Below are 23828 nucleotides of genomic sequence, written 5' to 3'. Positions count from 1 at the left end.
TTATTCGGTATTTCCTTTGAAAATGTTGGGCGCCGGCTGCCCACGCCGCTTGACTGCGGCACCGAAGGGATGAAATAAAGCAGAATGTATTGGTGAACTGAACGCTCGGAACCGCTCCCTTGCAGTGATATAGCGGGAGCCGTCAGAGACGTGCCTGTAGCTGGAGCCGTTCGAAGACGTGCTTGTAGTCTCTGGTGGTGGAGAGAAGCAGGATACCACACAGGATACTGGGAGGAATGCTTGACGCGTTTCTCAGCCTCAATCCTAATAGAACAAATATATGGTAATTATTTGGCTATGAGACATCCACAGGTATATTTATGTATTTAAATTTTAATAATTGTTTTGTTATAATTCTCCTGCCTCACTGTTTGGTTTTATTTATTCTAAATATTGTATAATGATTTAAATGGCGAGGTATAAAAACCTTTTATTATTTATATTTCCCTAGATTGTCTTGCTATATGAATAGATGCTTGCAAACACTCATTATATCAGTTTTTAATTGCTTAATTGTTTATAGACAGCTGTATCAATGATTAGTGAGGCTAGGAGTATAAAAATGCCCAAGGATCTGGAGGCGGTACTTCTGATGAAACAGCCCCAGGATTGAGGCTGAGAAACGCGTCAAGCATTCCTCCCAGTATCCTGTCTGGTATCCTGCTTCTCTCCACCACCAGAGACTACAAGCACGTCTTCGAACGGCTCCAGCTACAGGCACGTCTCTGGCGGCTCCCGCTATATCACTGCAAGTGAGCGGTTCCGAGCGTTCAGTTCACCAATACATTCTGCTTTATTTCATCCCTTCGGTGCCGCAGTCAAGCGGCGTGGGCAGCCGGCGCCCATTATTTTCAAAGGAAATACCGAATAATTGCAATCAGCAGAGGCTGGGGTAAGCACAATACGAGACTGTCAAAATAGCGTTCCATGCTTAAATGTCATTGTGCTGTGCACGGAATTGTGCTAATTAAAATCACCCGTAAAAAGCCTTTTCTAAAATACGGAATAAGTATTGGGAGCAGATATTATAAAGTGGACAAAACAAAGGTGAACTGTTTATATTCACACCACGGATGGACTTTTAAATCCATAAAATCATCTTATGAGCCTATACGTCTAAATAACCCACATGTGGAGCTCCCAGCAAGGAGCCTTTTTTTTAATTACAAGTGCTATATTACCATCTGAAGCACAGGTGGTTATATCGTTTTAGGGGATTTTGTTAATATGTCCATCATTTGCTGCTACTAATAAGTATTGATGCTTGCTATACTATATATGCTGTGTTATCAAATTACAGGATACCAGGTTTTATTTCTCTATCGTCCTAGTGGATGCTGGGGTTCCTGAAAGGACCATGGGGAATAGCGGCTCCGCAGGAGACAGGGCACAAAAAGTAAAGCTTTTTCCGATCAGGTGGTGTGCACTGGCTCCTCCCCCTATGACCCTCCTCCAGACTCCTGTTAGATTTTTGTGCCCGGCCGAGAAGGGTGCAATCTAGGTGGCTCTCCTAAAGAGCTGCTTAGAAAAAGTTTAGCTAGGTTTTTTATTTTACAGTGATTCCTGCTGGCAACAGGATCACTGCAGCGAGGGACTGAGGGGAGAAGGAGTCAACTCACCTGTGTGCAGGATGGATTGGCTTCTTGGCTACTGGACATCAAGCTCCAGAGGGACGATCACGGGTACAGCCTGGATGGTCACTGGAGCCACGCCGCCGGCCCCCTTGCAGATGCTGAAGACAGAAGAGGTCCAGAATCGGCGGCTGAAGACTCCTGCAGTCTTCAAAAGGTAGCGCACAGCACTGCAGCTGTGCGCCATTTTCCTCTCAGCACACTTCACACGGCAGTCACTGAGGGTGCAGGGCGCTGGGAGGGGGGCGCCCTGGGAGGCAAAATGATTACCTATAAAGGCTAAAAATACCTCACATATAGCCCTAGAGGCTATATGGAGATATTTAACCCCTGCCTGATTTCTCTAAATAGCTGGAGACGAGCCCGCCAGAAAAGGGGCGGGGCCTATCTCCTCAGCACACGGCGCCATTTCCTCTCACAGTTCCGCTGGTCAGGACGGCTCCCAAGTCTCTCCCCTGCACTGCACTACAGAAACAGGGTAAAACAGAGAGGGGGGGGCACATTTATGGCGATAATTTGATATAACAAAGCAGCTATAAGGGAGCACTTATTATAAGGCTATCCCTGATATATATATAGCGCTTTTGGTGTGTGCTGGCAAACTCTCCCTCTGTCTCCCCAAAGGGCTAGTGGGTCCTGTCTTCGTTAGGAGCATTCCCTGTGTGTCTGCTGTGTGTCGGTACGTGTGTGTCGACATGTATGAGGACGATATTGGTGTGGAGGCGGAGCAATTGCCAAATATGAGGATGTCACCCCCTAGGGAGTCGACACCGGAATGGATGCCTTTATTTATGGAACTACGGGATAGTGTCAACACGCTAAAGCAGTCGTTTGACGACATGAGGCGGCCGGACAATCAATTAGTGCCTGTCCAGGCGACTCAAACACCGTCAGGGGCTGTGAAACGCCCTTTGCCTCAGTCGGTCGACACAGACCCAGACACAGGCGATGACTCCAGTGGTGACGGTGACGAATCAACCGTATTTTCCAGTAGGGCCACACGTTATATGATTTTGGCAATGAAGGAGGCGTTACATTTAGCTGATACTACAGGTACCACTAAACAGGGTATTATGTGGGGTATGAAAAAACTACCTATAGTTTTTCCTGAATCAGAAGAATTAAATGACGTGTGTAATGAAGCGTGGGTTGCCCCTGATAAAAAACTGATAATTTCAAAGAAATTATTGGCATTATACCCTTTCCCGCCAGAGGTTAGGGAGCGCTGGGAAACACCTCCTAGGGTGGACAAGGCGCTAACACGCTTATCTAAACAAGTGGCGTTACCCTCTCCTGAGACGGCCGCACTTAAAGATCCATCAGATAGGAGGATGGAAAATATCCAAAAAAGTATATACACACATGCAGGTGTTATACTACGACCAGCTGTAGCGACTGCCTGGATGGGCAGTGCTGGGGTAGTTTGGTCAGAGTCCCTGATTGAAAATATTGATACCCTGGACAGGGACAATATTTTACTGTCGTTAGAACAAATAAAGGATGCATTTCTTTATATGCGTGATGCACAGAGGGATATCTGCACACTGGCATCACGGGTAAGTGCTATGTCCATTTCGGCCAGAAGAGCTTTATGGACGCGACAGTGGTCAGGTGATGCGGATTCAAAACGGCATATGGAAGTTTTGCCGTATAAAGGGGAGGAGTTATTTGGAGTCGGTCTATCAGATTTGGTGGCCACGGCTACAGCCGGGAAATCCACCTTTCTACCTCAAGTCACTCCCCCACAGAAAAAGGCACCGACTTTTCAACCGCAGCCCTTTCGTTCCTTTAAAAATAAGAGAGCAAAGGGCTATTCATATCTGCCACGAGGCAAAGGTCGAGGGAAGAGACAGCAACACGCAGCTCCTTCCCAGGAACAGAAGCCCTCCCCGGCTTCTACAAAAGCCTCAGCATGACGCTGGGGCTCCTCAAGCGGACTCGGGGATGGTGGGCGGTCGTCTCAAAAATTACAGCGCGCAGTGGGCTCACTCGCAGGTAGATCCCTGGATCCTGCAGATAATATCTCAAGGGTACAGGTTGGAATTAGAGACGGATCCACCTCGCCGTTTCCTGAAGTCTGCTTTACCAACGTCCCCCTCCGAAAGGGAGACGGTTTTGGAAGCCATTCACAAGCTGTACTCTCAGCAGGTGATAGTCAAGGTACCTCTTCTACAACAAGGGAAGGGGTATTATTCCACTCTTTTTGTGGTACCGAAGCCGGATGGCTCGGTAAGGCCTATTCTAAATCTGAAGTCCTTGAACCTGTACATAAAGAAGTTCAAGTTCAAAATGGAGTCACTCAGAGCAGTGATAGCGAACCTGGAAGAGGGGGACTTTATGGTATCCTTGGACATCAAGGATGCGTATCTCCACGTTCCAATTTACCCCTCACACCAGGGGTACCTCAGGTTCGTTGTACAAAACTGTCACTATCAGTTTCAGACGCTGCCGTTCGGATTGTCCACGGCACCTCGGATCTTTACAAAGGTAATGGCCGAGATGATGATTCTTCTTCGAAGAAAAGGCGTATTAATTATCCCATACTTGGACGATCTCCTAATAAGGGCGAGGTCCAGAGAACAGCTAGAGATGGGATTAGCACTGTCTCAAGAAGTGCTAAAACAGCACGGGTGGATTCTGAATATTCCAAAATCCCAGTTAATGCCGACAACTCGTCTGCTGTTCCTAGGGATGATTCTGGACACGGTTCAGAAAAAGGTTTTTCTCCCGGAGGAAAAAGCCAAGGAGTTATCCGAGCTTGTCAGGAACCTCCTAAAACCAGGAAAGGTGTCTGTACATCAATGCACAAGAGTCCTGGGAAAAATGGTGGCTTCTTACGAAGCAATTCCATTCGGCAGATTCCACGCAAGAATTTTCCAAAGGGATCTGTTGGACAAATGGTCAGGGTCGCATCTTCAGATGCACCTACGGATAACCCTGTCTCCAAGGACAAGGGTGTCTCTTCTGTGGTGGTTGCAGAGTCCTCATCTATTGGAGGGCCGCAGATTCGGCATACAGGATTGGATCCTGGTGACCACGGACGCCAGCCTGAGAGGCTGGGGAGCAGTCACACAAGGAAGAAACTTCCAGGGAGTATGGACGAGCCTGGAAACGTCTCTTCACATAAACATTCTGGAACTAAGAGCAATATACAATGCTCTAAGCCAGGCAGAACCTCTGCTTCAGGGAAAACCGGTGTTGATCCAGTCGGACAACATCACGGCAGTCGCCCATGTGAACAGACAGGGCGGCACAAGAAGCAGGAGTGCAATGGCAGAAGCTGCAAGGATTCTTCGCTGGGCAGAGAATCATGTGATAGCGCTATCAGCAGTGTTCATCCCGGGAGTGGACAACTGGGAAGCAGACTTCCTCAGCAGACACGATCTTCACCCGGGAGAGTGGGGACTTCATCCAGAAGTCTTCCACATGCTGGTAACCCGTTGGGAAAGACCAATGGTGGACATGATGGCGTCTCGCCTCAACAAAAAACTGGACAGGTATTGCGCCAGGTCAAGAGATCCGCAGGCAATAGCTGTGGACGCGCTGGTAACGCCTTGGGTGTACCAGTCGGTGTATGTGTTTCCTCCTCTGCCTCTCATACCAAAAGTATTGAGAATTATACGGCAAAGAGGCGTAAGAACGATACTAGTGGTTCCGGATTGGCCAAGAAGGACTTGGTACCCGGAACTTCAAGAGATGATCACGGAAGATCCGTGGCCTCTACCTCTAAGGAGGGACTTGCTTCAGCAGGGTCCCTGTCTGTTTCAAGACTTACCGCGGCTGCGTTTGACGGCATGGCGGTTGAACGCCGGATCCTAATGGAAAAAGGCATGCCGGAAGAAGTCATTCCTACTTTGATTAAAGCAAGGAAAGAAGTAACCGTGCAACATTATCACCGAATTTGGCGAAAATATGTTGCGTGGTGCGAAGATCGGAGTGCTCCGACGGAGGAATTTCAACTGGGTCGATTCCTACATTTCCTGCAATCAGGATTGTCTATGGGTCTCAAATTGGGATCTATTAAGGTTCAAATTTCGGCCCTGTCGATTTTCTTTCAAAAAGAATTGGCTTCAGTCCCTGAAGTCCAGACCTTTGTGAAGGGAGTGCTGCATATACAGCCTCCTGTGGTGCCTCCAGTGGCACCGTGGGATCTCAATGTAGTTTTGGATTTTCTAAAATCTCATTGGTTTGAACCACTAAATAAGGTGGATTTGAAATATCTCACTTGGAATGTGACCATGCTTCTAGCCCTGGCTTCTGCCAGGAGAGTGTCAGAATTGGCAGCTTTATCTTACAAAAGCCCATATCTGATTTTCCATTCGGACAGGGCAGAACTGCGGACTCGTCCGCATTTTCTCCCTAAGGTGGTGTCAGCATTTCATCTGAACCAGCCTATTGTAGTGCCTGCGGCTACAAGTGACTTGGAGGACTCCAAGTTACTGGACGTTGTCAGAGCATTAAAAATATATATTGCAAGAACAGCTGGAGTCAGAAAATCTGACTCGTTGTTTATATTGTATGCACCCAACAAGATGGGTGCTCCTGCGTCTAAGCAGACGATTGCTCGTTGGATCTGTAGCACAATCCAACTGGCACATTCTGTGGCAGGCCTGCCACAGCCTAAATCTGTAAAGGCCCACTCCACAAGGAAGGTGGGCTCATCTTGGGCGGCTGCCCGAGGGGTCTCGGCATTACAACTTTGCCGAGCAGCTACGTGGTCAGGGGAGAACACGTTTGTAAAATTTTACAAATTTGATACTCTGGCTAAGGAGGACCTGGAGTTCTCTCATTCGGTGCTGCAGAGTCATCCGCACTCTCCCGCCCGTTTGGGAGCTTTGGTATAATCCCCATGGTCCTTTCAGGAACCCCAGCATCCACTAGGACGATAGAGAAAATAAGATTTTACTTACCGATAAATCTATTTCTCGGAGTCCGTAGTGGATGCTGGGCGCCCATCCCAAGTGCGGATTATCTGCATAAATTGTACATAGTTATTGTTAACTTATTCGGGTTATTGTTGTAGGAAGCCATCTTTCAGAGGCTCCGCTGTTATCATACTGTTAACTGGGTTTAGATCACAAGTTGTACGGTGTGATTGGTGTGGCTGGTATGAGTCTTACCCGGGATTCAAAATCCTCCCTTATTGTGTACGCTCGTCCGGGCACAGTACCTAACTGGAGTCTGGAGGAGGGTCATAGGGGGAGGAGCCAGTGCACACCACCTGATCGGAAAAAGCTTTACTTTTTGTGCCCTGTCTCCTGCGGAGCCGCTATTCCCCATGGTCCTTTCAGGAACCCCAGCATCCACTACGGACTCCGAGAAATAGATTTATCGGTAAGTAAAATCTTATTTTTTGTGATTATCATATATATATATTTTTAATAAATTGTATAATACTTTCAATGACAGCGCTTCTTTGTTTTTTACCATTACTTTAAGAAAGACTTTGGATCTGGGTGTGCACTGGCTCCTCCCTATATGCCCCTCCTCCAGACCTCAGTTTGATACTGTGCCCAGTGGAGACTGGGTGCTTTCAGGAAGCTCTCCTGAGTTTCCTGTAAAAGAAAATATTTTAGTTAGGTTTTCTAATTTCAGGGAGCCTGCTGGCAACAGACTCCCTGCATCGAGGGACTGAGGAGAGAGAAACAGACCCCAGGGCTCTGTTTCTTAGGCTACTGGACACCATTAGCTCCAGAGGGATCGGTACGCAGGTCTCACCCGCGCCGCCGTCCTCCTCGCAGAGCCGGAAGAAAGAAGCCGGGTGATTATGTGAGCAAAAGACTTCAGAGGCGGCAGAAGACAGGATCTTCATAAGAGGTAATGCACAGCAGTCAAGCGGTGCGCCATTGCTCCCATTAACCTCACACACTTCGGTCACTGTAAGGGTGCAGGGCGCAGGGGGGGCGCCCTGGGCAGCAATAAACACCTCAGGTGGCAAATACACATATATACATGTACAGCTGGGCACTGTACATGCATAAAAAGAGCCCCCGTCATGTTAGTAGTAAATTTGAGCAGGACGGAAGCTGCCGCCGAGGGGGCGGGGCTTCTCCCTCAGCACTCACCAGCGCCATTTTTTCTCCACAGCACCGCCGAGAGGAAGCTCCCCGGACTCTCCTCTGCTTACACGCGGTGAAAGAGGGTTTTAAAGTAGAGGGGGGGGAACACACATAATTGGCACATATACATTATACATAAGCGCTACTGGGTAAACATTCTGTTTTTTTTTTTTCCTGGGTCATATAGCGCTGGGGTGTGTGCTGGCATTCTCTCTCTCTGTCTCTCCAAAAGGCCTGGTGGGGAACCTGTCTTCAGAAAAGAGCTTCCGTGTGTGTGTGTGGTGTCGGTACGTGTGTGTCGACATGTCTGAGGTTGAAGGCTCACCTAAGGATAAGGGGGAGTGTATGAATATTAGGTCTCCGTCGGCAGCACCGACACCTGACTGGATGGATATGTGGAATGTTTTAAGTGCTAATGTTAATTTAATTGCACAAACGATTAGACAAAGCTGAAGCTAGGGTACAGTCAGAGTCAACCCATGTCTGTCCCTTTGTCGCCGGGACCTTCGGGGTCTCAGAAGCGCCCACTATCCCAAATAGTTGACACAGATACCTACACGGATTCAGACTCCAGTGTCGACTACGATGATGCAAAATTGCAGCCAAGGGTGGCTAAATGTATTCGATATATGATTATCGCAATTAAAGATGTTTTGCATATTACTGAGGAACCCCCTGTCCCTGACACAAGAGTACACATGTATAAGGGAAAGAAACCTGAGGTCACCTTTCCCTCCTCACATGAGCTGAACGAATTATGCGAAAAAGCGTGGGAAACTCCAGACCAAAAACTGCAGATTCCCAAAAGGATTCTAACAGCGTATCCTTTCCCGTCACAGGACAGAATACGGTGGGAATCCTCCCCTAGGGTAGACAAAGCTTTGACACGCTTATCAAAAAAGATAGCGCTCCCGTCCCAAGATACGGCTACCCTCAAGGATCCTGCTGACCGCAAGGTTACCTTGAAGTCCATTTACACTCATTCTGGTACGTTGCTCAGGCCGGCAATTGCGTCGGCCTGGGTTTGTAGTGCTGTAGCAGCATGGACAGATTCTTTATCAGCGGATATTGTGACACTTGATAAGGATACCATTTTAATGACCCTAGGGCATATAAAAGATGCTGTCTTATATATGAGGGATGCTCAGAGACATTAGTTTACTGGGTTCCAGAATAAACGCTATGTCCATTTCTGCTAGGTGAGTCTTATGGACCCGACAGTGGACGGGGGATGCCGACTCAAAGAGGCATATGGAGTTTTTGCCGTACAAGGGTGAGGAATTGTTTGGAGAGGGCCTCTTGGACCTCGTCTCAACAGCTACGGCAGGTAAATCGAATTTTTTGCCTTATGTTCCCTCACAATCCAAGAAAGCGCCTCATTATCAAATGCAGTCCTTTCGTTCAAATAAAAGCAAAAGAGTACGTGGATCGTCCTTTCTCTGACGTCCTAGTGGATGCTGGGAACTCCGTAAGGACCATGGGGAATAGACGGGCTCCGCAGGAGACTGGGCACTCTAAAAGAAAGATTAGGTACTATCTGGTGTGCACTGGCTCCTCCCTCTATGCCCCTCCTCCAGACCTCAGTTAGAATCTGTGCCCGGCCAGAGCTGGGTGCTCCTAGTGGGCTCTCCTGAGCTTGCTAGAAAGAAAGTATTTGTTAGGTTTTTTATTTTCAGTGAGATCTGCTGGCAACAGACTCACTGCTACGTGGGACTGAAGGGAGAGAAGCAAACCTACCTGCGTGCAGCTAGCTTGTGCTTCTTAGGCTACTGGACACCGTTGGCTCCAGAGGGTTCGAACACAGGGCCTGACCTCGATCGTCCGTTCCCGGAGCCGCGCCGCCGTCCCCCTTGCAGAGCCAGAAGACAGAAGAAGGAGATAAAATCGGCGGCAGAAGACTCCAGTCTTCATTAAGGTAGCGCACAGCACTGCAGCTGTGCGCCATTGCTCCCACAGCACACCACACACTCCGGTCACTGTAGGGTGCAGGGCGCTAGGGGGGGGGGGGGGGGCCTGGGCAGCAATAAGAATACCTTTTGGCAATATATACACATAATAGAGTCTGGAAAACTGTATGTGTAAAACCCCCCGCCATTAAGCTATACAAAACGCGGGAGAAGCCCGCCGCTGAGGGGGTGGGGCCTTCTTCCTCAGCACACCAGCGCCATTTTCTCTTCACAGCTCCGCTGGAAGGACGCTCCCCAGGCTCTCCCCTGCAGTATCCTGTACAAGTAGGGTAAAAAAGAGAGGGGGGCACATAAATTTAGGCGCAAATAGGTAAATAAGCAGCTATTGGGAAAAATCACTCATTATAGTGTAAATCCCTGTGTTATATAGCGCTGTGGTGTGTGCTGGCATACGCTCTCTCTGTCTCCCCAAAGGACTTTGTGGGGTCCTGTCCTCAGTCAGAGCATTCCCTGTGTGTGTGCGGTGTGTCGGTACGGCTGTGTCGACATGTTTGATGAGGAGGGTTACGTGGAGGCGGAGCAAGGGCAGATAAGTGTGGTGTCGCCCCCGACAGGGCCGACACCGGATTGGATGGATATATGGAAGGTCTTAACAGACAGTGTCAACTCCTTACATAAAAGGTTCGATGACGCAGCAGCCTTGGGACAGCCGGGATCTCAGCCCTCGCCTGCCCAGGCGTCTCAGAGGCCATCAGGGGCTCAAAAATGCCCGCTAGCTCAGATGGTAGACACAGATGTCGACACGGAGTCTGACTCCAGTGTAGATGAGAATGAGACAAATGCACAGTCTACAAAAGCCATCCGATGCATGATTACTGCAATGAAAAATGTATTGCACATTTCTGATGTTAACCCGGTTACTACCAAGAAGGGTATTATGTTTGGGGAGAATAAGCAGCCAGTGACTTTTCCCCCATCTGATGAATTAAATGAATTGTGTGAGGAAGCGTGGAGTTCCCCCGATAAGAAACTAGTGATTTCTAAGAGGTTACTGATGGCGTACCCTTTCCCACCAACGGACAGGTTACGTTGGGAAACATCCCCTAGGGTGGACAAGGCGCTCACACGCTTATCAAAAAAGGTGGCACTGCCGTCTCAGGATACGGCCGCCCTAAAGGAGCCTGCGGATAGAAAGCAGGAAGCTATCCTGAAGTCTGTGTATACACACTCAGGTACTATACTGATACCTGCTATTGCTTCAGCATGGATCTGTAGTGCTGCAGCCGCATGGTCTGATACCCTGTCAGACAACATTGATTCCCACGACAGGGATACTATTTTGCTAACCATAGAACATATAAAAGACGTCGTCTTATATATGCGGGATGCACAGAGGGACATTTGCCTGCTGGCATCTAGAATTAATGCAATGTCCATTTCTGCCAGGAGAGTATTATGGACTCGGCAGTGGACAGGTGATGCTGATTCTAAAAGACACATGGAGGTTTTGCCTTATAAGGGTGAGGAATTGTTTGGGGACGGTCTCTCGGACCTCGTATCCACGGCAACAGCCGGGAAGTCAACTTTTTTACCTCAGGTTCCCTCACAGCCTAAGAAAGCACCGTATTATCATGTACAGTCCTTTCGGCCTCAGAAAGGCAAGCGGATCAGAGGCGCATCCTTTCTGCCCAGAGGCAGGGGTAGAGGAAAGAAGCTGCACCAGGCAGCCAGTTCCCAGGAACAAAAATCCTCCCCCGCTTCCACTAAGTCCACCGCATGACGCTGGGGCTCCACAGGCGGAGCCGGGTGCGGTGGGGGCGCATCTCCGAAACTTCAGCAACCAGTGGGTTCGCTCACAAGTGGATCTCTGGGCTGTACAAATTGTTTCTCAGGGATACAAGCTGGAGTTCGAGGTGACTCCCCCTCGCCGTTACCTCAAATCAGCCTTGCCAGCTGCTCCCAGGGAAAGGGAGGTAGTACTGGCGGCAATTCACAAGCTGTACCTCCAGCAGGTGATAATCAAGGTTCCCCTCCTTCAACAGGGACGGGGTTACTATTCCACAATGTTTGTGGTACCGAAACCAGACGGTTCGGTGAGATCCATTCTGCATTTAAAATCCTTGAACACTTATATAAGGAAGTTCAAGTTCAAAATGGAATCGCTCAGGGCGGTTATTGCAAGCCTGGAAGAGGGGTATTTTATGGTGTCACTGGACATCAAGGATGCTTACTTGCATGTCCCCGTTTACCCACCTCACCAGGAGTACCTCAGGTTTGTGGTACAGGATTGTCATTACCAATTCCAGACGTTGCCGTTTGGTCTGTCCACGGCACCGAGAGTATTTACCAAGGTAATGGCCGAAATGATGATACTTCTTCGGAAGAAGGGAGTTATAATTATCCCGTACTTGGACGATCTCCTTATAAAGGCGAGGTCCAGAGAGCAGTTGTTAGTCAGCGTAGCACTCTCTCGGGAAGTGTTGCAACAGCACGGCTGGATTCTGAATATCCCAAAGTCGCAGCTGATTCCTGCGACACGTCTGCTCTTCCTGGGCATGATTCTGGACACAGAACAGAAGAAGGTGTTTCTCCCGGTGGAGAAGGCCCAGGAATTGTCATCTCTGGTCAGGGACCTCCTGAAACCAAAACAGGTGTCGGTGCATCATTGCACGCGAGTCCTGGGAAAGATGGTGGCTTCTTACGAAGCAATTCCCTTCGGCAGGTTCCATGCAAAGATCTTTCAGTGGGATCTGTTAGACAAATGGTCCGGATCGCATCTTCAGATGCATCGGTTGATCACCCTGTCCCCAAGGGCCAGGGTGTCTCTGCTGTGGTGGCTGCAGAGTGCTCATCTTTTCGAGGGCCGCAGATTCGGCATACAGGACTGGGTCCTGGTGACCACGGATGCAAGCCTCCGAGGATGGGGGGCAGTCACTCAGGGAAGGAACTTCCAAGGACAGTGGTCAAGTCAGGAGACTTCACTACACATAAATATACTGGAACTGAGGGCCATTTACAACGCCCTGAGTCAAGCAGAGCCCCTGCTTCAAAACCAACCAGTGCTGATTCAATCAGACAACATCACGGCGGTCGCCCATGTAAACCGCCAGGGCGGCACAAGAAGCAGGATGGCGATGGCAGAAGCCACAAGGATTCTCCGATGGGCGGAGAATCACGTGCTAGCACTGTCAGCAGTGTTCATTCCGGGAGTGGACAACTGGGAAGCAGATTTCCTCAGCAGGAACGACCTCCACCCGGGAGAGTGGGGACTTCATCCAGAAGTCTTCACGCAGATTGTAAACCGCTGGGAACGGCCACGGGTGGACATGATGGCGTCCCGCCTCAACAAAAAGCTAAAATATTGCGCCAGGTCAAGGGACCCTCAGACGATCGCTGTGGACGCACTAGTGACACCGTGGGTGTACCAGTCGGTTTATGTGTTCCCTCCTCTTCCTCTCGTACCCAAGGTACTGAGGATAGTAAGAAAGAGAGGAGTAAGAACTATACTCATCGTTCCGGATTGGCCAAGAAGAACTTGGTACCCAGAACTACAAGAAATGATCTCAGAGGACCCATGGCCTCTGCCTCTCAGACAGGACCTGTTACAGCAGGGGCCCTGTCTGTTCCAAGACTTACCGTTGGCTGCGTTTGACGGCATGGCGGTTGAACGCCGGATCCTAACGGAAAAGGGCATTCCGGATGAAGTGATTCCTACGCTGATTAAAGCTAGGAAGGATGTGACAGCAAATCATTATCACCACATATGGCGGAAATATGTTGCCTGGTGTGAGGCCAGGAAGGCCCCAACGGAGGAATTCCAGCTGGGGCGATTTCTGCACTTCCTACAGTCAGGCGTGACTATGGGCCTAAAATTGGGGTCCATAAATGTCCATATTTCGGCCCTATCTATTTTCTTTCAAAAAGAACTGGCTTCACTGCCTGAAGTTCAGACGTTTGTTAAGGGAGTGCTGCATATTCAGCCCCCTTTTGTGCCTCCAGTGGCACCTTGGGATCTTAACGTTGTGTTGGATTTCCTGAAATCCCACTGGTTTGAGCCACTTAAGACCGTGGAGCTAAAATATCTCACGTGGAAAGTGGTCATGCTATTGGCCTTAGCTTCGGCTAGGCGTGTGTCAGAATTGGCGGCTTTGTCATGTAAAAGCCCTTATCTGATCTTCCATATGGACAGGGCAGAATTGAGGACTCGTCTCCAATTTCTCCCTAAGGTGGTATCAGCGTTTCATTTGAACCAACCTATTGTGGTGCCTGCGGCTACTCGGGACTTGGAGGACTCCAAGTTACTAGATGTAGTCAGGGCTTTGAAAATCTATGTAGCCAGGACGGCTGGAGTCAGGAAAACTGACTCGCTGTTTATCCTGCATGCACCCAACAAGCTGGGTGCTCCTGCTTCAAAGCAAACTATTGCGCGCTGAATCTGTAACACGATTCAGCAAGCTCATTCTGCGGCAGGATTGCCGCATCCTAAATCGGTAAAAGCCCATTCCACAAGGAAGGTGGGCTCTTCTTGGGCGGCTGACCGAGGGGTCTCGGCTTTACAGCTTTGCCGAGCTGCTACTTGGTCGGGTTCAAACACATTTGCTAAGTTCTACAAGTTTGATACCCTGGCTGAGGAGGACCTTGCCTTTGCTCATTCGGTGCTGCAGAGTCATCCGCACTCTCCCGCCCGTTTGGGAGCTTTGGTATAATCCCCATGGTCCTTTCGGAGTTCCCAGCATCCACTAGGACGTCGGAGAAAATAAGAATTTACTCACCTGTAATTCTATTTCTCGTAGTCCGTTGTGGATGCTGGGCGCCCGTCCCAAGTGCGGACTCTCTGCAATACATGTATATAGTTATTGCTTAACTAAAGGGTTATTGTTATGAGCCATCTGTTACTGAGGCTCAGATATTGTTCATACTGTTAACTGGGTATGGTTATCACAAGTTGTACGGTGTGATTGGTGTGGCTGGTATGAGTCTTACCCTGGATTCCAAATCCTTTCCTTGTTGTGTCAGCTCTTCCGGGCACAGTTTCCTTAACTGAGGTCTGGAGGAGGGGCATAGAGGGAGGAGCCAGTGCACACCAGATAGTACCTAATCTTTCTTTTAGAGTGCCCTGTCTCCTGCGGAGCCCGTCTATTCCCCATGGTCCTTACGGAGTTCCCAGCATCCACTACGGACTTCGAGAAATAGAATTACCGGTGAGTAAATTCTTATTTTCTTGCCAGGGGTAAGGGCAGAGGAAAAAAGCTGCACAACACAGCTAGATCCCAGGAACAGAAGTCCTCCCTGGCCTCTGCAAAATCCACCGCATGACGCTGGGGCTCCCCTGAGGGAGTCCGCTCCAGTGGGGGCACGTCTTCGACTTTTCAGCCACATCTGGGTTCAATCACAGGTGGATCCCTGGGCAATGGAAATTGTTTCCCAGGGATACAGGCTGGAATTCGAAGAGGTACCAACTTCTCCCCTGGAAAGGGAGATAGTGTTACAGGCGATTCAAAAATTGTGTCTTCAACAAGTGGTGGCCGAGGTTCCCCTGCTTCAGAGAGGGAAAGGGTACTACTCAACCCTGTTTGTGGTCCCGAAACCGGACGGTTTGGTCAGACCCATTTTGAATTTAAATTCCCTGAACTTTTACTTAAAACGGTTCAAGTTCAAGATGGAATCGCTCAGAGCGGTCATCGCCAGCCTGGAATGGGAGGATTTTATGGTATCGCTGGACCTAAAGGATGCATACCTGCATGTTCCCATATATCCTCCTCATCAGGCGTACCTGAGATTTGCGATACATGATTGTCATTACCAATTTCAGACGTTGCCGTTTGGGCTTTCCACGGCCCCGAGAATTTTCACCAAGGTAATGGCGGAAATGATGGTGCTCCTGCGAAAGCAGGGTGTCACAATTATCCCGTACTTGGACGATCTCCTCATAAAAGCGAGATCACGGGAGAAGTTGCAGAACAGCGTATCCCTTTCACTGAAGGTGTTACAGCGACACGGCTGGATTCTCAATATTCCAAAGTCGCAGCTGGATCCTACGACTCGCTTGTCCTTCTTGGGCATGATTCTGGACACAGACCAGAAAAGGGTTTTTCTTCCGGAAGAAAAAGCGCAGGAACTCATGACTCTAGTCAAGAACCTGTTGAAGCTGAAACAAGTGTCAGTGCATCATTGCACTCAAGTCCTGGGAAAAATGGTGGCGACATACGAAGCCATTCCCTTCGGCAGGTTCCATGCAAGGACTTTCCAGTGGGACCTATTGGACAAATGGTCCGGGTCACATCTGCACATGCATCAGCGGATCACCCTGTCCACCAGGGCAAGGGTTTCTCTCCTATGGTGGCTGCAGAGTGCTCACCTTCTAGAGGGCCGCAGGTTCGGCATTCAGGATTGGATCCTGGTGACCACGGACGCGAGCCTCCGCGGTTGGGGAGCAGTCACACAGGGAAGAAATTTCCAAGGCCTTTGGTCAAGTCAAGAGACTTGTCTTCACATCAACATCCTGGAACTGAGGGCCATATTCAATGCCCTACGTCAAGCGGAGACCTTACTTCGCGACCGACCGGTGCTGATTCAGTCGGAAAACGTCACCGCAGTAGCTCATGTAAACCGCCAAGGCGGCACAAGGAGCAGAGTGGCGATGGCGGAAGCCACCAGAATTCTTCGCTGGGCGGAGAATCATGTAAGTGCACTGTCAGCAGTGTTCATTCCGGGAGTGGACAACTGGGAAGCAGACTTCCTCAGCAGACACGACCTGCATCCAGGAGAGTGGGGACTTCATCAGGAAGTCTTCGCACAGATTGCAAGTCGCTGGGGATTGCCCCAAATAGACATGATGGCGCCCCGTCTCAACAAAAAGCTACAAAGGTATTGCGCCAGATCAAGAGATCCTCAGGCGGTAGCTGTGGACACCCTAGTGACACCGTGGGTGTTCCAGTCGGTCTATGTATTTCCTCCTCTTCCTCTCATACCCAAGGTATTGAGAATAATAAGAAAAAGAGGAGTGAGAACAATACTCATTGTTCCGGATTGGCCACGAAGGACCTGGTATCCGGATCTGCAGGAAATGCTCACAGAAGATCCGTGGCCTCTTCCTCTCAGACAGGACCTGTTGCAACAGGGTCCCGGTCTGTTCCAAGAATTACCGCGGCTGCGTTTGACGGCATGGCGGTGGAACGCCGGTTCCTAGCTGAAAAAGGTATTCCGGATGAGGTCATTCCTACGCTAATACAGGCTAGGAAGGGCGTGACATCTAAACATCATCACCGGATATGGCGAAAATATGTTTCTTGGTGCGAGGCCAGGAACACTCTTACGGCAGAATTCCATCTAGGCCGTTTTCTTCACTTCCTACAGACTGGAGTGAATTTGGGCCTAAAGTTAGGCTCCATTAAAGTTCAGATTTCGGCTTTATCCATTTTCTTTCAAAAGGAATTGGCCTCTCTGCCTGAAGTACAGACTTTTGTAAAGGGAGTACTGCATATTCAGCCTCCTTTTGTGCCTCCGGTGGCGCCTTGGGACCTTAACGTGGTGTTAAGTTTTCTTAAGTCACATTGGTTTGAACCACTTCAAACAGTGGAGTTAAAATATATCTTACTTGGAAGGTGGTCATGTTGTTAGCCTTGGCTTCGGCTAGGCGAGTTTCAGAATTGGCGGCTTTATCACATAAAAGCCCCTATCTGGTTTTCCATATGGATAGAGTGGAATTGCGGACCCGTCCTCAATTCCTACCTAAGGTGGTCTCATCCTTTCATATGAACCAACCTATTGTCGTGCCTGTGGCTACACGGGACTTGGAGGATTCCGAGTCCCTTGATGTGGTCAGGGCTTTGAAAATTTACGTGGCCAGAACGGCTAGGATCAGAAAAACAGAAGCACTGTTTGTCCTATATGCAGCAATCAAGGTTGGCGGCCCTGCTTCAAAGCAGACTATTGCTTGCTGGATCTGTAACACGATTCAGCAGGCGCATTCTACGGCAGGATTGCCGTTACCAAAATCGGTTAAGGCCCATTTCACTAGGAGGGTGGGCTCGTCTTGGGCGGCTGCCCGAGGGGTCTCGGCACTACAGCTGTGCCGAGCTGCTACTTGGTCGGGATCAAACACCTTTGCAAAGTTCTATAAGTTTGATACCCTGGCTGAGGAGGATCTCCTGTTTGCTCAATCGGTGCTGCAGAGTCATCCGCACTCTCCCGCCCGTTTGGGAGCTATGGTATAATCCCCATGGTCCTTATGGAGTCCCAGCATCCTCTAGGACGTTAGAGAAAATAAGATTTTAAACCTACCGATAAATCTTTTTCTCGTAGTCCGTAGAGGATGCTGGGCGCCCGTCCCAAGTGCGGACTATTTCTGCAAGACTTGTATATAGTTATTGCTTTCGTAAGGGTTATGTTATAGTTTAGTTGGTTATGGACCGATGATATGTTGTTGTTCATACTGTTAACTAGATTGTATATCACAGGTTATACGGTGTGATTGGTGTGGCTGGTATGAATCTTGCCCTTAGATTAACTAAAATCCTTTCCTCGTACTGTCCGCCTCCTCTGGGCACAGTTTCTCTAACTGAGGTCTGGAGGAGGGGCATAGAGGGAGGAGCCAGTACACACCCAGATCCAAAGTCTTTCTTAAAGTGCCCATGTCTCCAGCGGAGCCCGTCTATCCCCATGGTCCTTACGGAGTCCCAGCATCCTCTACGGACTACGAGAAAAAGATTTACCGGTAGGTTTAAAATCTTATTTTCCCCAGCACACCAAAAAGTATGGGCAATACGATTTGAACATTAAATGATAATAGAAATTCAGAGATCTTAGTTGCAAAGATAAGATTAAGCCACTAGGCTGCGTCAAGACATCTGCCTCTGTTGTGTTCTCTGTTCTGCTTATTGTTATGCTACGTGATTATACCACATACAAAAATAGATCTAAATTGAAAGCCAACGCATGTGGAGTCACCCATACATCCACCAAATGGCTCTACAAGGACCAACATGCCCTCCAAATGCTGGTCCATCAATGCCTCTCAGAACAGCAATATATAACGGTAGCTGCTCAATGTAGATCCAGTTACAATGGCATGTCATGACATATATCACACATTTACAAGTAAGCCGGTGATGATATCTTATAGGATGCATTAGAGCAGAGGTTCTCAAACTCAGTCCTCGGGAGCCCACACAGTGCATGTTTTGCAGGTAACCCAGAAGGTGCACAGGTGTATTAATTACTCACTGACACATTTTAAAAGGTCCACAGGTGGAGCTAATTATTTCACTTGCGATTCTGTGAGGAGACCTTCAAAACATGCACTGTGTGGGCCCCCGAGGACCGAGTTTGAGAACCTCTGCATTAGAGAGAGAGAGGATCTTTAAAGTGTTCTCCAGTGAGCATAAATCAAAATTTGTGCATCCTATACATTTGAAAGCACCAGGTTTTAAAGATTAACAGCTTTTCTGACATTTATGGCTGATGTCAGATAATGTCAAGTCATCTTTCAGATTGTTGCGACAGGGGTGCAACAAAGCAAAATTGCTCCAACGTGGGGTCAGCTTGAATAATATGACTGTGTTATAAAAAACATATTTAATTATTTCTAAATTGATAGAAAAGGTAGTTGAAAATATAATCTTATCCTATTTCTCGGTCTTCCCATTGGCAGCAAGCTATAAAATCTATTCAGAATTGGAAAAGGACTGTTGTCTTATGCAAAAAGAAAAAAACACACCATATTTATCTGTTACCATATGTAGGTCAGCATATTGCCATAGGTCGACGTTTTGGTCCCCAGTGGACCTTTATCAAGATCTTCTCAATATTCAGCAGCAATATAAAAAAGACACGCATAGTAAATAGCAGTTAAGACAATTTACACCTATACTAGATAAACTGTCACCTTCCTCTACTGTGTTTTTGTTTATTTTATTTTTTTAACTCTCCCCCCCCCCACCTCTCTTGCTTTATGTTGTTGACCAATATCTACACTTTTGGTTTCTAATGTACAGATGTCTATGTATTATGCAAAGAGTGATATAGATAATGTGGTTAAAAAGAATGTTAACATTTGTTAAACTGGGTGTACACTGTGCAATTCTGGCTAAAGGCCAATTTTGACTTTGTAATCTCACTTGAACTCCCCAGAGCCACTAATTTTGATAATACACATGGTCCAATTTTGGCTATGTACAATTTTGACTATACTAGAAACTAGATTGTACACTTTCTAGTCAAAATTGACCTGCCTGCACAGTATTTTTTTTTTTTCTTGCGATACCGAATCTACAGGAGCTTGCATCGGCATCACAAGCTGTATACACATCGTGCAGTATGTACTGTTTTCTTCATATCGCACCGTGTGTATGCCCCTTTAGTTATGCTTAGGAGCAGCTGTAGGATACTACAGCCATGGCCTAAAGATTTGAGAATAACACAAGTATTGATTTTCACAAAGTTTGCTGCTTCAGTGTTTTTAGACTTTTTTTGTCAGATGTTACTATGGTATACTGAAGTAAAATTACAAGCATTTCATAAGTGTCAGTCTTTTATTAACCATTACATTTATAAGTTTATGCAAAGAGCCAATATTTACAGTGTTGACCCTTCTTTTTCAAGACTTATGCAATTCACCCTGGCATGCTGTCGGTCAACTTCTGGGCCACATACTGCCTGTGGCTGCCCATTCTTGCCTAATCAATGCTTTGAGTTTGTCTGAATTTGTGGGTTTTTGTTTGTGCACCTGCCTTATGAGGATTGACCACAAGTTCTCTATGAGATTAAGGTCTGGGTAGTTTCCTGGCCCAACATTTTGATGTTTTGTTCCCCGAGTCACTTGGGTATCACATTTGCTTTATGGCAAGGTGGTCTATCATGCCGGAAAAGGCATTGTTCATCACCAAACTGCTCTTGGATGGTTGGGAGAAGTTGTTCTTGTAGGATGTTGTGGTACCATTCTTTATTCATGGCTGTGTTCTTAGGCAAAATTGTGAGTGGGCCCACTCCCTTAGCTGAGAAGCAACCCCACACATGAATGGTCTCAGGATGCCTTACTGTTGGCATGACACAGGACAGATGGTAGCACTCACCTTTTCTTCTCTGGACAAGCATTTTTCTAGATGCCCCAAACAATCTGAAAGGGGATTTTTCAGAGAAACTGACTTTACCCCAGTCCTCAGCAGTCCAGTCTCTGTACCTTTTGTAGAATATCGGTCTGTCCCTGATGTCTTTCCTGGAGAGAAGTGGCTTCTTTGCTGCCCTTCTTGACACCAGGCCATCCTCCTAAAGTCTCCCCTCACTGTGCGTGCAGATGCACTCACACCTACCTGCTGCCATTCCTGAGCAATCTCTGCACTGGTGGTGACCCGATCCCGCAGCTGAATCAACTTTAGGAGACTGTATTGGCGATTGCTGGACGTTCTTGGGCGCCCTGAAGCCTTCTTCACAACTGTTGAACTTCTCTCCATGAAGTTCTTGATGATCCAAAAAATGGTTGATTTAGGTGCAATCTTACTAGCAGCTATCCTTTCCTGTGAAACCCTTTTTATGCAAAGCAATGATGACTGCACGTGTTTCTTTGCAGGTAACCATGGTTAACAGAGGAAGAACAATGATTTCAAGCACCACACTCCTTTTAAAGCTTCCAGTCTTATTCTAACTCTGTCAGCATTACAGAGTGATCTCCAGCCTTGTCCTCGTCAACACACTCAACAGTGTAAATGAGAGAATCACTGACATGTTAGGTGGTCCTTTTGTGGCAGGGCTGAAATGCAGTGGAAATGTTTTTGGGATTAAGCTCATTGTCATGGCAAAGAGGGACTTTCCAATTCATCTGATCACTCTTCATGACATTCTGGAGTATATGCAAATTGCCATCAAAAACTGAGGCAGTAGACTTTGTAAAAAAAAATGTATATTTGTCATTCTCAAAACTTTTGGCCATGGGTGTATTAGAATGGAGTATGGGTAAAAAAATATATATTTGGCTTGGCTCTGGGATTTGGTAAAGCAACAAAATCCATAGACAGAACATTATGATCCATCATTGTAATCCTTCATTGCAAAATCTCTTGGCAAGATCAACTTTTTAATGCTTTCCAGTTATTAACACACGTTTCATTTATTTGTTCTAGGCCACGATTGAAAAATGTGGATAGAAGTAGCGCACAACATTTGGAGGTTACTGTGGGGGACCTAACAGTCATTATTACAGACTTTAAGGAAAAAACAAAGTCCCCCCCTACATCCAGTGCCACCTCAGTGGACCAGCACAGTCAGAGTGGATCTGGCTCTGAAAACACAGAGCGTGGAATTTCCAGGTCATCTTCACCCAGGGGAGAAACATCATCAGTAAATGGGGAATCTCATTAGTTTCTCTCTAGTCTTTCCTTCATATTGTGACAGGAATATTCTGCCAATAGTCACCACAGTTACATGGGAAAATCTGAGGCAAATCTGGTATTTTTTGAGGAAGAAAATGGTTATGTACGCACTTATTTTTTTTTATAAATATATATATAACTCTTCACTTGTAAGTGCACCTTGAATGAAAAGACTATCGATGTGACACCAAAACATGAAAAAGGTTGATATAAACAGAAATAATATATACTACTACTCTGCATTTTGTAAAGATGTTCTACTTGTTTGAGCCTCTTGAATATTTACCCTATGAATACAGTGTGTACTGGCTGCCATGTCTATCCTATAGTCTGATGTTTGCTTTTCTTCCCAAGGTACAGCAGTAACAGGGACACTATCCTTTTTATTTATGTTGTAAAGGGTATAGTTATCTATTTTGCACAAAATTCAATTTAAACGGTTTTATTGTTAGAACAAATTACACGAAGCAGCTGATTTGTATCTCCCTGAGCCTCAATACTTACCAGTAGGTAACCCTGTGTGATACCTAACTTCAGATAGTGTGCATCTTATCAGTTGGGGATTGTTCTCATAGATTTTCACAGTGCTTGTCCGCAGCACAGAATAGTACATGAATTATTATTATTTTAAAATATGAGTTTTAGCTGTCTGAGGAGTAGTTCTAAGGATTTATGATCACTGTGATAGTCTTAGGCTACTAATAAGCAGTTGGTCTATGGCACGTACGAGTGAGGGAGTTTAGCAAGTAGTGTTATCAGATGAAGGTGGACTGTGGTGCAAGGCTATTGCAGAGTCCAATTTAGTGAAACATAGAGAGACACAATTTTTCATATTATATTTATAATACTGAATCCATTACACAAGCCTATATTCAAAACCATAAACTGAAAAATATTTGTTCATGACTGGGTCACTAACATCACATTGACATAGGAGCTATAATTTTCCTATTTGTAATTGGCTGTTTGCTATGATTACACACTTGTCTCATTTTAAATTTGGTTACGTAAAAAAACAGGGCTAAAACTGTACATACATGTATTTAATCTCAGTCTTGAACAAATGTATATAGATCCCTTTCATTTTAGGTGTTACTAGCCTTTCAATGTCAGCTTGTAAAATACTTTATATATGCGCGCACACACAGTCTGAAAGTTGACCGTAAACCGTTACAATTTCAAATGAGACCTCAACAACTGAAAGAATAGAAAACCAATTTCGCCCCAGAATAGTTTCTCCTCTGTTTTTTCAATGATACTTGAACAGAATGTGAAGTCACTATCTCTGTGCCTAGCAGGGGCTGGAGAAGTAGGAGACACCGAGCAAGGTATAAACAGTTTACAATAGGGACTGTGCACTGAAACTGGCACCTGATTGTTTTGAACTGCTTAATATCTTACCTGATCACCCCCATCACTGCCTGCAACGCTACACATGTCTACTGCTTCTGTCCAAGCCATGATCACAAAAGGAGATGCCTAGGGGAAGCACATCCCATTGGATCATGGAAGCAGGGGCTAGTGTACGGTCGAGAGTCCATTTGATTTGGAGCTCTGTAAAGCTACACATCTGGCTTAATTCAGAACGAGTTCAAATACTTGCAGTTGTGTGCACCCCTGGGATACTTGGGCAATGGGATAATCAGTCCTCTACTAAAGTTTGTCCTCACACATTCAAATTCCTCCTCCAAATGATGAACAAACGTATCAGTCCTCTTCTGGTGGGTTGACCTAAAGGGCATGTATGGTCCACACATGCCCCAATTATGAATAAAAAGAGAATATTTAGTGAAGTACAGATTTATTTATAAATTATAAAAACTTTTGTCCAAAACAATGCAAATAATAATTCACCAATAGCAGGCA

The 23828-nt window shown here is 47.0% G+C and overlaps 1 protein-coding gene across 4 annotated transcripts in view; it reads left to right on the top strand.

Annotated features, from left to right (window-relative positions):
• YAF2 (YY1 associated factor 2) overlaps positions 1-23595 on the top strand; it is an 82702-nt gene extending 59107 nt beyond the window's left edge. For all 4 annotated transcript variants that reach the window (XM_063927325.1, XM_063927326.1, XM_063927323.1 and 1 more), the window contains one exon: positions 21714-23595. In XM_063927325.1, the coding sequence (XP_063783395.1) occupies positions 21714-21951 (238 nt within the window). In that variant the 3' untranslated portion in view covers positions 21952-23595. The remainder of the gene's footprint in view (positions 1-21713) is intronic.
• Positions 23596-23828: the final 233 nt, after the last annotated feature.

The sequence above is a fragment of the Pseudophryne corroboree genome, chromosome 6 (genome assembly GCF_028390025.1).
Source record: "Pseudophryne corroboree isolate aPseCor3 chromosome 6, aPseCor3.hap2, whole genome shotgun sequence".
Lineage (NCBI taxonomy): Eukaryota > Metazoa > Chordata > Amphibia > Anura > Myobatrachidae > Pseudophryne > Pseudophryne corroboree.
The sequence above is the reverse complement of the archived record's forward strand: the minus strand, read 5'-3'. Positions and strand labels throughout refer to the sequence as shown.